Source organism: Syngnathus acus, chromosome 3, assembly GCF_901709675.1.
Source record: "Syngnathus acus chromosome 3, fSynAcu1.2, whole genome shotgun sequence".
Taxonomy (NCBI): domain Eukaryota; kingdom Metazoa; phylum Chordata; class Actinopteri; order Syngnathiformes; family Syngnathidae; genus Syngnathus; species Syngnathus acus.
This window is the reverse complement of record NC_051089.1, coordinates 15,407,253-15,421,172: the sequence shown is the minus strand read 5'-3', so window position 1 is coordinate 15,421,172 and position 13,920 is coordinate 15,407,253. Positions and strand designations below refer to the sequence as shown.

At 38.7% G+C, this 13,920-nt stretch overlaps 1 protein-coding gene across 1 annotated transcript in view; it reads right to left on the bottom strand.

Moving 5' to 3' along the window:
* Positions 1 to 653: 653 nt before the first annotated feature.
* The window catches only part of mybpc3 (myosin binding protein C3), a 45,392-nt gene continuing 32,125 nt past the window's right edge, over positions 654 to 13,920 (bottom strand). The window contains exons 14-35 of the mRNA XM_037247162.1: positions 13,307 to 13,470; positions 13,101 to 13,233; positions 12,993 to 12,995; positions 12,792 to 12,916; positions 12,597 to 12,702; positions 11,974 to 12,140; positions 9,879 to 10,044; positions 9,700 to 9,806; positions 9,556 to 9,585; positions 8,665 to 8,804; positions 8,443 to 8,602; positions 8,211 to 8,315; positions 7,904 to 8,092; positions 5,844 to 5,978; positions 5,420 to 5,587; positions 5,246 to 5,334; positions 4,905 to 5,100; positions 4,680 to 4,819; positions 3,861 to 4,020; positions 3,606 to 3,742; positions 2,767 to 2,953; positions 654 to 1,464 (exon numbers count right to left, since the gene is read on the bottom strand). Coding sequence (XP_037103057.1) covers positions 1,436 to 1,464; positions 2,767 to 2,953; positions 3,606 to 3,742; positions 3,861 to 4,020; positions 4,680 to 4,819; positions 4,905 to 5,100; positions 5,246 to 5,334; positions 5,420 to 5,587; positions 5,844 to 5,978; positions 7,904 to 8,092; positions 8,211 to 8,315; positions 8,443 to 8,602; positions 8,665 to 8,804; positions 9,556 to 9,585; positions 9,700 to 9,806; positions 9,879 to 10,044; positions 11,974 to 12,140; positions 12,597 to 12,702; positions 12,792 to 12,916; positions 12,993 to 12,995; positions 13,101 to 13,233; positions 13,307 to 13,470 — 2,836 coding nt within the window. The 3' untranslated portion in view covers positions 654 to 1,435. The remainder of the gene's footprint in view (positions 1,465 to 2,766; positions 2,954 to 3,605; positions 3,743 to 3,860; positions 4,021 to 4,679; positions 4,820 to 4,904; positions 5,101 to 5,245; positions 5,335 to 5,419; positions 5,588 to 5,843; positions 5,979 to 7,903; positions 8,093 to 8,210; positions 8,316 to 8,442; positions 8,603 to 8,664; positions 8,805 to 9,555; positions 9,586 to 9,699; positions 9,807 to 9,878; positions 10,045 to 11,973; positions 12,141 to 12,596; positions 12,703 to 12,791; positions 12,917 to 12,992; positions 12,996 to 13,100; positions 13,234 to 13,306; positions 13,471 to 13,920) is intronic.

Below are 13,920 nucleotides of genomic sequence, written 5' to 3'. Positions count from 1 at the left end.
ACTTTTAGCAAGTTAGAGCCTGTGACATTGAAAATGAAGAGTTTCATAAAGACAATTTATTTTATGGCTATTCAAAACATGGTACAGTATGTACTTTGATGTTGTTAAATCAATTGTATTGTCTATCGAAAAGCATGTGCATCGACTGGGTATTATTCTACATACAACTTGAACAGAGTTAAGTGATGGTAAAAGCAGTATGAAACTTTGAACAGATGAAATAATAGCAACTACTGTAGACAAGTATCAGAATCCGTAGGACCAATAGTTCCTCTGCAACACACGCATGGTTGTGGTGTTGGTTCTCATATGCTTTTTTTTTAAGAACACTATAGGCTACTACCGTAATTTTCGGACTATAAGTCGCACCGGAGTATAAGTCGCACCAGCCATAAAATGCCCAAAAAAGTGAAAAAAAACCATATATATGTATATAAATCGCTCCTGAGTATAAGTCGCCCCCCCACCCAAACTATGAAAAAAACCGCGACTTATAGTCCGAAAATTACGGTATTTTTAACCGATCAGGGCAAATAGCTCCAAAGTGCTTCACATAGCGGAATCCAACAGTTAAACGCTACTTTTAATGTGATTTCAAGTGATTTTATTTGGGTTGCAGAGGATTTGTCTTTTTTTAACCAAGTTATCATGTATCAGTAGAAAAAGATGACTTGCTTTTATTTATGTCATCAAGTTAAATATTTCTTTAAAACCATCAGCTCCGTTTAGCCTATCAAAGTTAACAGCTGCTTGCAGAACTCATCAAATCAAGTTTAAACATGTATTTAAGAGGCAGATCCAGTCATTCAGTTGTGAAGTCCTTGGCAAGGCAAGACTATAAAGAGAAGCAGTGTTGCCATTTGTCATGTTTTGCACCATAATTTTAAGAATGCAGGAAATAGTTATGAAGAAATGTGTCGTAAGACTCATTAGGACAGCACAACCCCTCTCTGTTAGAAACAAACCACCATGTGTTTACACTTTCTCTCACACATGTGCTCTGCGGTTAAAAAGACATGTCAGCTATTTTAGACACACACACATACTATGTCCCATTGGTGTACACATGAGACACATGCCTCACACCTTTTGGCTTTAGCGAAGCTATGCTGCAATAAAACCTGAGCCAACAGCAACTCAAATATCCCTTCCTGTGCATGTCTGAAAATTAACAGCACACTTCTTGCACTTTCTATAAATCACGACAAATAGCAACAAGACAGCTCAGTAACGTGCAAGGGGGAAATGTGTGATTGACAGACAAAAAATACTTTTATTGTTATATAGTTTGACATGTACTGTACATCTTTGGGATATACCACATGGGTGTGAGTTGATTGCAAAGGAAATTGCAACCAAGGTGGAAAGCTTCACATGTCCAAAAAAAGGTGACCACTCAGTGAGAGTAGTTTGGCAAACAATGAACTGTGCCAGCTTACTTCTTTTCTTCTTTTGCAATTTGAGCTGCAAGGAAGGCAAATAAAATACACAGCTATTAACACTCTAGATGTCAAATCACAAAAGTGGTAACATAATAGTAGTCCTACTCGAGGATATCAATATTAAAACATAGATTCTTGGAAATAACAATAATATAAATAAATATATACGTACATGCATGCATACATACATACGTACGTATATATACATACATACGTACATACATGCATGCATACATACGTACATACATAAAAAGGCTGGCCTTGTAAAGCAGCCGTTAAATAATCCCTCCCAATAAGAGCTAGAAGCACAATCGGCTTCCCCTTGCTTATAAATGATGGTACGAGTAAAATTATATTTAATAGCTTATAGTCATAGACCTTTTACTATGTACCGTATTTTCCAGACTATAAGTCGCCGTTTTTTTCATAGTTTGGCCGGGGGTGCGACTTATGCTCAGGAGCGATTTATGTGTGAAATTATTAACACATTATTATATTTCACATGTTATTTTCACACTAAACGCACTCTGGCCTGTGGAATAATTGGAACTGCGACTGACGATGAGTCTGACGTAAGCGACGTAGAAGAGGAAGCGCTGCATCTTCTACTTCCGGAGTTAGCGTAGTTGTTTAAAGTTGACAGAGAATAAACATTTCATTGGATTGAGTGATTTGAAGTGACACGGATGGTTTGGTAAACCTGTTAGCATGTTATTTATTCTATTGTTATTTAAATAACTTTATGTTTTGTCAACATACTAGGCACGTTCTCAGTTGGTTATGTGTCATCTTATTTTAGCATACCGTACAATTATTATAATCTGTTGTTGCCTCTATTCTATTTTTATTTTAAATTGTCTTTCAAGATGGCATGTCTGTTCTTGGTGTTGGATTTTATCAAATAAATTTCCCCTTAAAATGCGACTTGTACTCCAGTGCGACTTATATATGTATTTTTCGTCTTTATTATGCGTTTTATGGCTGGTGTGACTTGTACTCCGGAACAACTCATAGTCTGGAAAATATGGTACGTGTTTATGTATATAAATGAGAACGGCAAGCTGAGCATTTATACATTATCCGTGATATTCATCTTACGGTCCATGTACAGTATCGGTACGCTCTTTATTCACTAGTAAGAGGAATTTTTTAGTGAGGCAAAACTGACCACTCGTTAAAAACTGGGACATAAAATTCTACTCTGTAATGCTTCACTAGTATTATTGCCTAGAGTGAATCACTAAAAGTTTTTAAATGTCTTTAGAATAATAAATGAAAAAGGCTAATAAATTGTCATTGAAAGGGTTTTCATCTGTATACTTACGGCGAACCTCCAGCTTACACTCCACAATGTCTTCCCCGCTAGCATTGACTGCTTTGCACATATACGCCCCTCCATCGAATGGACAAGGCTTTCGAATTTCCAAGGTCAGCACTCCGTGCTTACTGAGCATCCTGTATTTGGCTTCATTTGTGATGTCCATCTTGTTTTTGTACCAGGTCACTTTTGGCTAACAACAAGAAAACATATCAGAAGATATTTCTATTACTATGTCTTATTATGCATTATTTCACAATTCAAAACAGTTCCCATGTGTTTAAAAAAGTCTCTGATATTCTTTAGTCAAAATACATAAAAGATAAAATATTAAATTTTAATATTACTGTATGTGTACAGTGGGCTTTTTGTTACAATGCTGATTCAGAGGTGGAGTTTTGTGTTGCAACTAGGGGAGTGCCTGCTACTACTACTAACGGTCATGAGAGTCTAAAGACAGAAAAATTCATTAGTGGCGGTAACCCTTCATCACCAGCAGCCAGACGACTTTTATCAGTCAGTGTGTAGATTCAATGCAGCAGACACAAACGTTGCAGCAGACACTGTATATAAGCAATGGAATTTCCCATTTATACACACGTGAGATTTTACAAATTCCCAATTTAAAATGTTAATCTGATCCCTAATAATCTTGCTTTAGCATAAATCACTAAATCCATGTTGCAACCCCAATTTGGTCTTTTCTTATTTTTCTTTTTTTTTTAATTTCATTTTGCCTTTACTGCCAACAGCAACACAATGAAATCAACTTATTAGATTGTTAAACCATTGGCTCATTCACAACGGAATTCATAAATCTCCTTAGGGCAGTGCAACTCACTGACCTTGGGGATGCCGCTGACGGAGCAGCTAAGAGTGGCATTGTACCCTGCTATGACCGAACGGTTCACTAATGGGTGCGTGAACTTAGGAGCCTGTGAGAAGTCAAGATCCTTGTAGGTGGCAGGCTTCCACTCCATCCCTACAGAATTAGTTTGAGTTTAGTGCAGGTTACATTTTGGCACAGTCTCTTTTACATTGGTGATGATCTCAATCAAAGCAATAACTCAGTGTCCTTGCATCTTTACGGTCCAACCTACCGGTTTTCTGGATGTAGATGCTGTCTTTTGTGTTGCAGGCATCTGGGCTATGACCCACCATGTTGATGGCAAAGACTCGAAAGACATATTCATTACCCATGATGAGTTCGGAAACAACACAGCTGGTTCTGCGGTACTGATCGAAAACTGTGAACCACTCCTTCAAAGTTGTTGAAAAAAAAAAAATGTTTTCATTAAAAGTGCTCAAACAGTTTAATAATTGTGTACAATATGTACCGTATTTTCCAGACTATAAGGCGCACCGGAATATAAGGCGCACCTTCAATGAATGGCCCATTTTAAAACTTTGTCCTTATAAAAAGCGCACCGGACCATTTTATCTTTTTTATTTCAACTTCAGACGCAACAAATTACTTTATGATCACAAAATAATGATCCATAGTCTTTTTGATTCATGATTCGTAGTCTTCAGCGGGCCACTTATGATTGATTTCATGACACAATGCTTCGGGCCAGTTTAAATTTAGGAATTTGGTCCATATATAAGGCGCACCGGACTATAAGGCGCACTGTCGGCTTTTGAGAAAATTTTAGGTTTTTAGATGCGCCTTATAGTCCGGAAAATACGGTAATTTAGTTAGGCTATCTTTACAGCTGAACCAACTGCAATTTCTGGATAAATCACGTGTGAATGGTGCAATTCTGAATGGCGGAATCATGGAACGGCTTTTAATGATATGTAATGATATTTAAAGATATGGAATGATGTAGAATGATATTGTTGAAAATTGTATCTATTTTTTGCCATGTAGCCACATCATGAATGATGCCCTTGACTTGACCTTCCGCAATACTAACCATGGTCTTTTTGTCAGCTTTCTGAATGCAGTAACCAGCTATTTCGCAGTTTCCATCGTCTCTAGGGGGCTTCCAGTCGAGGGCGACATTGAAGCCCCAGACATCCAAAACCTTCAGGGCCTCAGGAGGTCCTGGGACATCTACAAATAAAATGTCAAACATATTGAAGATGTTATTGTACTCTGGACCGTAAAGTCTTGGACTCTATCTGGTGGTATTGCTCACCAACTATTTGCAGCATGACTTTGGCCTTGTCTTCCACGTTCTCTATCTGCACGTGGAGATCATACTGCCCCGAATGATTCCTTTCAGACTTGCGGATGAATAGGATCGTGTCGGTGTCACTATTTCTTATGCTGACGTGTGCAGAGTTTAGCGGCTGCCCATCTTTACTCCATGTAACCTTAGGCCTGGGTTTACCCTGCGTGATGTGAAAAAACCCATCATCGATGACCTGCACACATCTCTTTATGTGCTGCTTTTAATTTTCTTTATCACCTCAAAAGTTCAAACTTAACAGAAAGTAGCACACAAGTTACAGTATGCATGAATCAAGCCTATTGCACCTGAAATGGAATCACAAGGTTGACAGTGTCTCCAACTTTCTTGATCAGAGTCTGACGGAGATTTCGAGGAAGCCAAATTTTAGGCCGTTCTATTCAAGAAATACACGTGAATTACAAATCATGACTAGAACACAGTATTTTCATTTTCCATGATTTCTCTCCCTCTTCACTTACGCATGATCTCTCTGATGGTAACGGGTTGAGCTAGGATGGCGGCTGCACTTGGGCCGGCCATGTTGTACGCCCTCACACGAAACTGCAGCTTGTCTCCCGTAGTAAGCTCTCTGATTGTCAGTGAGGTCCTCTCGGTCAAACCCTGAATGGCTGGTATCCACTCATCTGCTGTACTCAGAAAACACAAACTATATTGACACTCACCCAAAATGAAAATTAAAGCCAGGGGGGTTGATTCTGTTTGAGTACAATCATGGAATTCGTGAAAAATCATCAATTAGAAAGTGTGTTTTGATTCACAGATTGTTCTACGAGCTTTCTTTCCACATTGAATACAGTACCCCTGTAAAATAGAACTGCTGAACAGCACCAACACAAACACCCTTGTTGAAAAGGCATTTGTCGGTTTAGCTCCAGCACTTACTGCCCTCCTTGCAGTACTCGACCCCATAGCCCTCCAGGTCAGCTGAGCCGATCCTTTCAGGCGCTCGCCACTTGAGTGTGATGGAGGTGTCACTAATGTCGTCCACGCACAGTCCAATGGGCTCACTTGTCGGGGCTGAAAGGGGCACATAGGGCAGCTTGAAGGGCTCTATTGCCAGTTTGAACATTACAGTGATCATATTAGAGTGAATTAATCAATGGAGAGTACAACCTAATGAGTAGTTTACTGCCAGTGAGACGTGGTTGGAAATAATCCATGACCTCCTAACAGGTACCATTTGCTATCTTGCCAATTGTATACCACGGCGGCATAAAGAGATCAAGTCAACAATAGAAAGGTTTGAATCACAACAGGATATAGTTGAGGAATTAATGTTGGGAATTATGGGAAGATAGATAGATCGTAGGTAGGTAGGTAGGTAGGTAGGTAGGTAGGTAGGTAGGTAGGTAGGTAGGTAGGTAGGTAGGTAGATGATAGGTAGATAGATGGTAGGTAGATGATAGGTAGATAGATGGTAGGTAGATGATAGGTAGATAGATGGTAGATAGATGGATAACCTCCCATATATACATAGATTGTCAAGATCTGTCACAGTTCGTTTCCCTGTTTTAATGTTGTCATAGTTTCGGTTTGTGTGTCTGTGTGCTCACCCCTCCCCTCCTGTGCCCTGATCAGTCTGATCACCCTCACTTGCATCTCGTTAGCTTTCTTGTATTTAAGTCCTGTCTGCCCCTCACCCCCCTGTCGGATTGTTTGCGTCTCGTGTCTTCTTGTTTCTCTAGTTGCTTGTCCTCGTCTTGTTTTGTCTTTCTGTTCAGTTATTCTTGTCCCTAGTCGAGCATCTATAGTCTGTCTTTTGAGTTCGTTCAATAAACCCTGGTCCAATCTGCATTTGGTCGCCCAGCTCCATTCACTTCATGACATAGATAACCATATGAAGGTAACAATGATTCTGCTTAATTAAAAAAGATGAATTATAAAAGTCCGTGGAAGAATTTCTTTCGCTACCATGATCTTTTTTCTAGTGTGGGCAGACAGCTTGACATGTACATTTTATTTATCACATGTTAACAGCAATTTTAACTGGAAGGTGTTAAATTCAAATCATGGTCTGGTCACTGCTAAGGCCAAGACAAGCTTACAATAGAAAATATGATCCAGAAGCTGTGCGAGAAATGATGGGAATGCTTTCCAACAGTCAAAGGTTACAAAGTCACAGAAACCGGAAATGTCTACAGTTTAATTATGTGAGAGCAAGTAGACAAACATCCAAACCTTAACGCTAGCAAAATGTGTACCTCTGCGCAAAGGAATGAATAGTGACGTCTTTGATTACACCAGCATGAGGCCAGAAAGCTGAGAAGGAATCTTTATTGTCTCTCATTGTGTGACAGTACTTGCTTGCTCTGTCCTCTTTATTTAACCTGTGTTCACCTTTTCTTACAGATAAAATGTCTGCTCTGGAACTACGGCCCCAACGCAAGTATCAGTAAGTTTGTGAAATCCTTACCTCACTCAACAATTTCAAATGAAACTTCATGAAGTCAAAGGAAACTATAAATCACTTAACGTGGTCACACTGCGGAAATGACAGACTAAAACTTTACAATGACTTGCAAATCCTTTTCGGTCTATTGTAAATAATATATATTTAATGGTCTGTACTGTTGAGCAACTGAAGTTGTACATCAATGAAGAAAAGGAAAGAATTCCACCTACAAAGCTTCTACAATTTATGTTCTCAGTTCCCAAATGTTGTTAAAAGTAATAAAAAAAATAAAATTCCCAGCTTTTTGGGAATGTCATGCTAACATGGAATTCAAAAGGAAGTATCATTATGAGTTTATAATAGCATAACCGAGCATTTAAACTGCAGAGTTGAAATGTAAACTCCGCCTATGATGGTCAGAGCTTATACTTAAAATTCATTTTTTTTTCCCCACAGTTTTCTCATAATTTTGACAGCATCTAATTGACAGGTTCAGTTTTGTACATGCACATACCCTTAAATAAATCAGCATCCAAAGTTTTTGACTCACCAACAGGTACAAAAGGTTGTGAGGCCGGACTGTGACGAGACATGCCAATGCCATTGACAGCGTAGACTCGCATTTCATATTCCACTCCTTCAATCATCCTTTTTGCCTCGTAGGTTGTTTCAGTGTATGGGTCAAAGTTCAATCTCATCCACCGATAGCTCTTCTTTTTCTTTCGCTCCAATACGTATCCTGAGTAATACAAAGAACATCTTGTTTTGATTTGGGATCCATTCCTGATCACTGTTTTAATAAGGCTTGTCATTTTTAGCAGATTTTAAAAAAAGGCATTTCATTCTTCTTTCTTTACCAATAACCGGCTGTCCTCCATCAAAGAGAGGAGGATCCCACTGGACAACACAGGAGTCTTCTCCCACGCTGAGAATTTTGGGAGCTTGAGGAGGATCTGGAACATCTAATGGAAAAAAAGACATTTTTACATCTCTAATATTCAGTAACTGGCAAAAGTCCAATCAGAATTTCTGATCTGACTCCTCCTATTGATGTTTGCAATGTTGAACGGTGCTTGCTCATGTTCTTACCAACAACCTTCACATTGATATCTGCAGTATCTTCCCCAGCAGGGTTACGAACCACAACTGAATAGATTCCTTCATCCTGTCTCTCAGCCCCTTCAATAGTGAAAATACAATGGCCTTTGGTGGTTTCCACATGGACTCGGCCATCTCCCTCAGTGATGACCTACATTATGGAAACAGGATTTGGTGTATTTGGAGCAGATGATGACCAATGGATATGATTACCTTCCCTCCTTTGGTCCAAACAACAGTGGGAGCAGGGTCTCCAGTGATAGGGACATCCAGGCGAAGTTTATTGCCAGTCACCACTACGATGGTAGACTCAGCTGTGTGGCCTCTACAGTCCAGGTGGATCTTAGGAGGGTCTTATGAACACAAACATTTACACATTGTACCAGACAGTAAGTTCATGTAAGAAATGGACATGACTGAAATGTTGCGAGTCTGACAGGGGGGTGGGGCTCCTGATTGAGGCCCATTGTCCGTACTTAGCGTGAAATGTGGGAGGCACTTCCGGTTTAACAAAAACAAAAAACAAAAAAAATCAGCCAGCGATGACAAGTTACAGTCATGTCTAACTACATTCCGAACTCTGTCGTTTCAGACGAGAGAAATGTAAAAAATTCCTTCCTCGTCTGGCACAGCCAGTAATGTTCTTGTCCCAGATTCAACTTCTTCTGCTTGTTAGTAAAACCGACAGTGGCGCAATAAGCTCCCAATTCAATGATCGCTTGGAAAAGGGGGTGGAGAGAATCACTCAAATACACCGCTCCGCCAAGTGAAATCATTGTAACCAATGAGAGCATTTGACCAGAAGTCTCTTATCGGCGGTTCCTCCCACATTTGTTCCTACAGGACAGACCTCAGGAATAAGGTGGATCATTTCTGCTAAGTCCAAAATAAAGGCTATTATTTCACTCCTAAGTGAAAATCAATTTAGAACTTGGCAAAAGGGATTAATTCGATAGTTCAACAATGTTCATGAATATATTTTTCAGTGATGTGGAGTGGAAGTTAATGACACTGAGAAGTGTCTCATCATTTTGTTATGGTAATAAATGGTAATAAAAATATTGTATATCTCATTAGCTAGTGCAAATAGGTTAATATAATTACCTTGACGGGGCACAAAGTCAATCTTCACCTCTGGAAAAGGACAAAACATATCATATGAGCTAGTGATAGAACATGGAAGATTCTGGGGGTTAATTAGTTGTGACAGATTAGCAGTTTCAACCAAATAAAAGGGATCAATCGTACCCATGAAATTGAGTTTTGCTGAGAGGTTGAAAGCGTAGCCATCTGGTTCAAATGTGTAGTCTGCCTCATCCTCAGGTTTGACATTGTCAATTGTCAATTTGTGAATCCTGAATGGGTCAAAGGTTGAGCCCTCCTGGCAATACATTTGGCAAACGATACAAGAACGGTAGTAACGTTACCTGCCAATATGTGTGATGTTTACTCTGGCATCTGGCTTGACTTCCACTCCATTCTTGTACCAAGTTCCCCTCACGTTCTCATCCGACACCTCACACTTGAATACCGCCTGATCCTTCGCCTTCACTGTGAGGTCAGCGATGCTCTGGTAGACCTCCAGCTCTTTCTCTAAACAGTAAAAAAAACCACCCTATGTATGAACATAATAGAGAGCCTGAGAGCCTTCAGCAAGGTGGAAACAAACGAGACAACCACAATAAATAACAATACAATAAATTTGCATATCTGTCTGTGCCTGGCTTAAATTCAACAAAATCGCATCTAGTCTATGTTCTGTCACCAGATTGTCAGGCGTGTGACAACTTCAGTCCATGGAACGTGGCGCAATGCAGTCTACCAAATTTACAAATACAGAAAACTCGACTTCCCCCCCCTCCACAAAAATTAAGATGCGCTAGATTTTTTGCTGAGCGCCTAATTGAGTTTCCACACGCTTCAAACTAATGGAGCAAGGTTGTTAACAAAAAACACTTAAATATCCAAAACAAAAATCGGAAAAAAAAAACATTTGCAGAAATTATAAAAATATTGTTTTTTGAATACTCAGTAAAATTACATAATTCACAAAAATTACAGAATTCATAAAACTAACAAAAACTAACTACCATAATAGTGAAAAGATCCTTGTCTTCTTCTTTTCTTCTTGTCTTTCTTGTCTTTGTCAATTAGTGTTAATCATGAGACTTGGAACTGAGACATGGAATTATTGTTATTGCTGTACACAAGACAGGAAAGTCCAAAGGTTGTTTGGAGATTTAGTTTACAGTACTTTATTATTCAATTGTGACCTTTTTGTTATCTTGCTAATGCCAAAAGAAAATATAAAAAAAATCAAGCTTTATCTAGAACATAGTCATATTTAATATTAACATTAATACAACAACAACTACTGCTACCACTACTACTACTACTACTATTAGTACTAGTACTAGTAGTAGTACTAGTACTACTAGTACTAATAGTAGTACACCTGAAAATAAAAACTGTAAATCATGTGTTTGTACGGTTTCATTTTAAGGGGTGCATTTGAAAAGGTATTTTCCAAAATGTCATAAATTTATTTGATCCAATGCATTTATTTACACCTCTCTCTAAATTCCCTCTTCCCTAAGAACAGAATGGTAGATATAATGGAACAGCAATACTTGTGGATGTGATTTTTTTTTTTTTAAAGGTTCACTACTGCTGTAGTTCTCAAGGACTCAAGACTACTTTTTAAGGGTTTTGGTTTCTTTTTGCAATCCAATGAATTTTTACTTGGCCTTGGATAGGGCATACTCTGGATTTTTGAGCAAAATTGTATGAGACCAGCCAGTACAACTGTGACCAGTAAGAAACACAGAATGCTTGCACACACAGAGTAGATGAAGACAGGAAAAAATGTTGACAAACTCCTCAGTAAAATTAAGTTTGGTTTCCAAAACCTTAAGCAGTTCATTTGCCAAGTGGAATGTAAGCGGAAACACTCTGCAACATGAAAATTTTGCGGCGCACTTCTGATAAAAATCATTGGCTGAACATCTAACTTTTATTGCCACTCTGAGGGGAAGCCTAAAGACAAGTAACTGTCAAAAGCTCTATAACACTATAAACAATGAAGATGTCAGTCAAGCCCTAAGGCATCACTTGGGAGGTTCATATGCAATGGAAATGTTATTCATTCCACCAGTAAATCAAGACTGAATAAATTGGGTTAATCTAATTGGGTTAGTAAAAAAACGTTAGGGACACTAGCAACACAGTTAGGGTAATGTTCAAGAAAGAGTCTTTAAAAGCAGTCAATTCAAAGTGACATTGGATTTTTTCATCAAAAAAAAAAAAGAAGATTCTGTACATGTATGGACTATGGAGTGAAGATGACGTGTTTCTATAAGTCGAGTTATTCGTCGATACAGGAACGTTTGAAAACCTTTAGATAAGACTTTATTCTGAAAGTCATTTTTAATACTGTGAAAGGCAACCAAGGTGATTCCAAACGAAGCCATAGATATTCTACGAAGATGTATTGTCACAGATTAATATGCAAATAACACTCACCCTGCACCATGAGCTCAGCCACAGACTCGCCGCCATTAGTTTTGACCTTGTAATGGCCGCAGTCTTCTTTTGTGGCCTCATTTATGATCAGAATATGCTTGCAGCCATCTTTCTTGAAGCGATACTTGAATGATTCATCTCGAGTTAGTTCCACACCGTCCTTCTCCCTGTTGGATATGCAGTGCCTCCATCAGCATTACAAGGTTGGATTGAAGTGAGTGTAGTATTTTGTTATCGTTCAGCATACACACAAACGAGTTCCATAAAAATATCTTTAGAAAGATAATGTTCCGTTTGGATTGATACATTTTAGTGCTGCAACTTTTCATTAAAACAATTATACTTGGTTTCCTCTTTGATCAATAGAAAGACGATTATGAATACAAATGTGAAATTTGATTTTGATTTAATTGGGATTTTTTTTATGCCTTGGGGTCCGCCCTCTAAGTAGTGCAATTCACTTAAAAATGAATTATATTACTGTACAGTAGTTTCCTCCTGTATCGAACTTAAAGGATTCATACCTGTTACTAATATTTTCCCCCTCACTATTAAATTGCGCATCTGTATTGGATGCATCAACACATTAGAGAAAAAAAATTGGAATGAAAAGAAAGTCCAACCATTTCACATTTGCGCCCTCCTCCGAGACCTCACACTGTAACTCCACTCGTTCACCCTTCATGACCATCTGATCCTCTAGGTTCTTCGCAATCACAACAGGAGGCTCTGGAGCAAACAGGTCAAAATGTTTAGAACCCAAGTGAATCCACCCCCAATATCAAGCATGCTTAATGGCCCATCAAATACACACAGACCTTTAACAAAAAGCTCTGTGGTGCATTTCTCCTCTCCCACTACACAGCAGTAGGCCGCATCGTCAGCCAATGAGCAGTGGTTGATGGTGAGGTAGCGCATGTTTCCCACACTCTCAAAAATGTACCTGTACAAATAGCAACAACGTTTTATTCTACAACAATGTACGCTAGATTAAATATACAATAGTCTACCATACTTACTTGCTGGTGATGTGGAAGAATGACAAGCAAAGAGAGAAATTCACATACAAGAGTTAATCAATTTTCCAAAAATGATGTTGCATTGATGAAATGTTTACACATTCACACCTTCCAGTTAGATGTATTTCTTGTCCATTCTTCAGCCATTTGACATCAACATCTGGATTAGCTACCTCAATTGCTAATTTTATTTTATGTCCCTTTGTCACTTGGTAGGCGGGATCTAGCTTCTTCAGGAAAGCTGCATACAGACATGTTGCCTTTTGTTAGATTGGACCATTTGAAGTACAGTTTCATGTTGACTTTGCACCAACCTGCACTTTTTTTCTCCTCCTTCTTCATCTTCTTTAGTCTTTTGAGCATGCCCCTCAAATCAGTGATGCCATGCTGAAAAGCAATCTTTTCATATTCTGAGGCAGGAGCATGGCTGAGAATATCCCAAATATCCACATCAGGCTCTGTGCTCATCTGCACGGCTCTGAGAAAGGAAAATCATTTTCAATACACGTTCCACACGAGTACATGAAGAAATCCTGTTGTGCCAATCTTATTTTTAACAGGACAGAATAATCTTTGGAAAATGTGCAGCCTTCAGTGAATTATAAAACAAACAAACAAATAAATAACACTGCTCAACAGGAAATATGTATATTTTTGACGTTGATTTAAAAAAACAAAAGTCCACTTTCTTTCGAGCAGATTGTTTTTTGTTGCATTTAATTTGACCTATGAGAGCTTGCGCAACGCGGATTCTTACCATGCGTTGTAATCTATAGCTGCCATTTAAAAAGATTCCACCTGTTGCTCAAACTGTTGATAAATAAATATGACTAAATGCAGGTTATTAATATTATCCATCCATTTTCTGAACTGCTTCTTCTCATGAGGCTCACGGGCATACTGGAGCCTATCCCAGCTGACTTTAGGG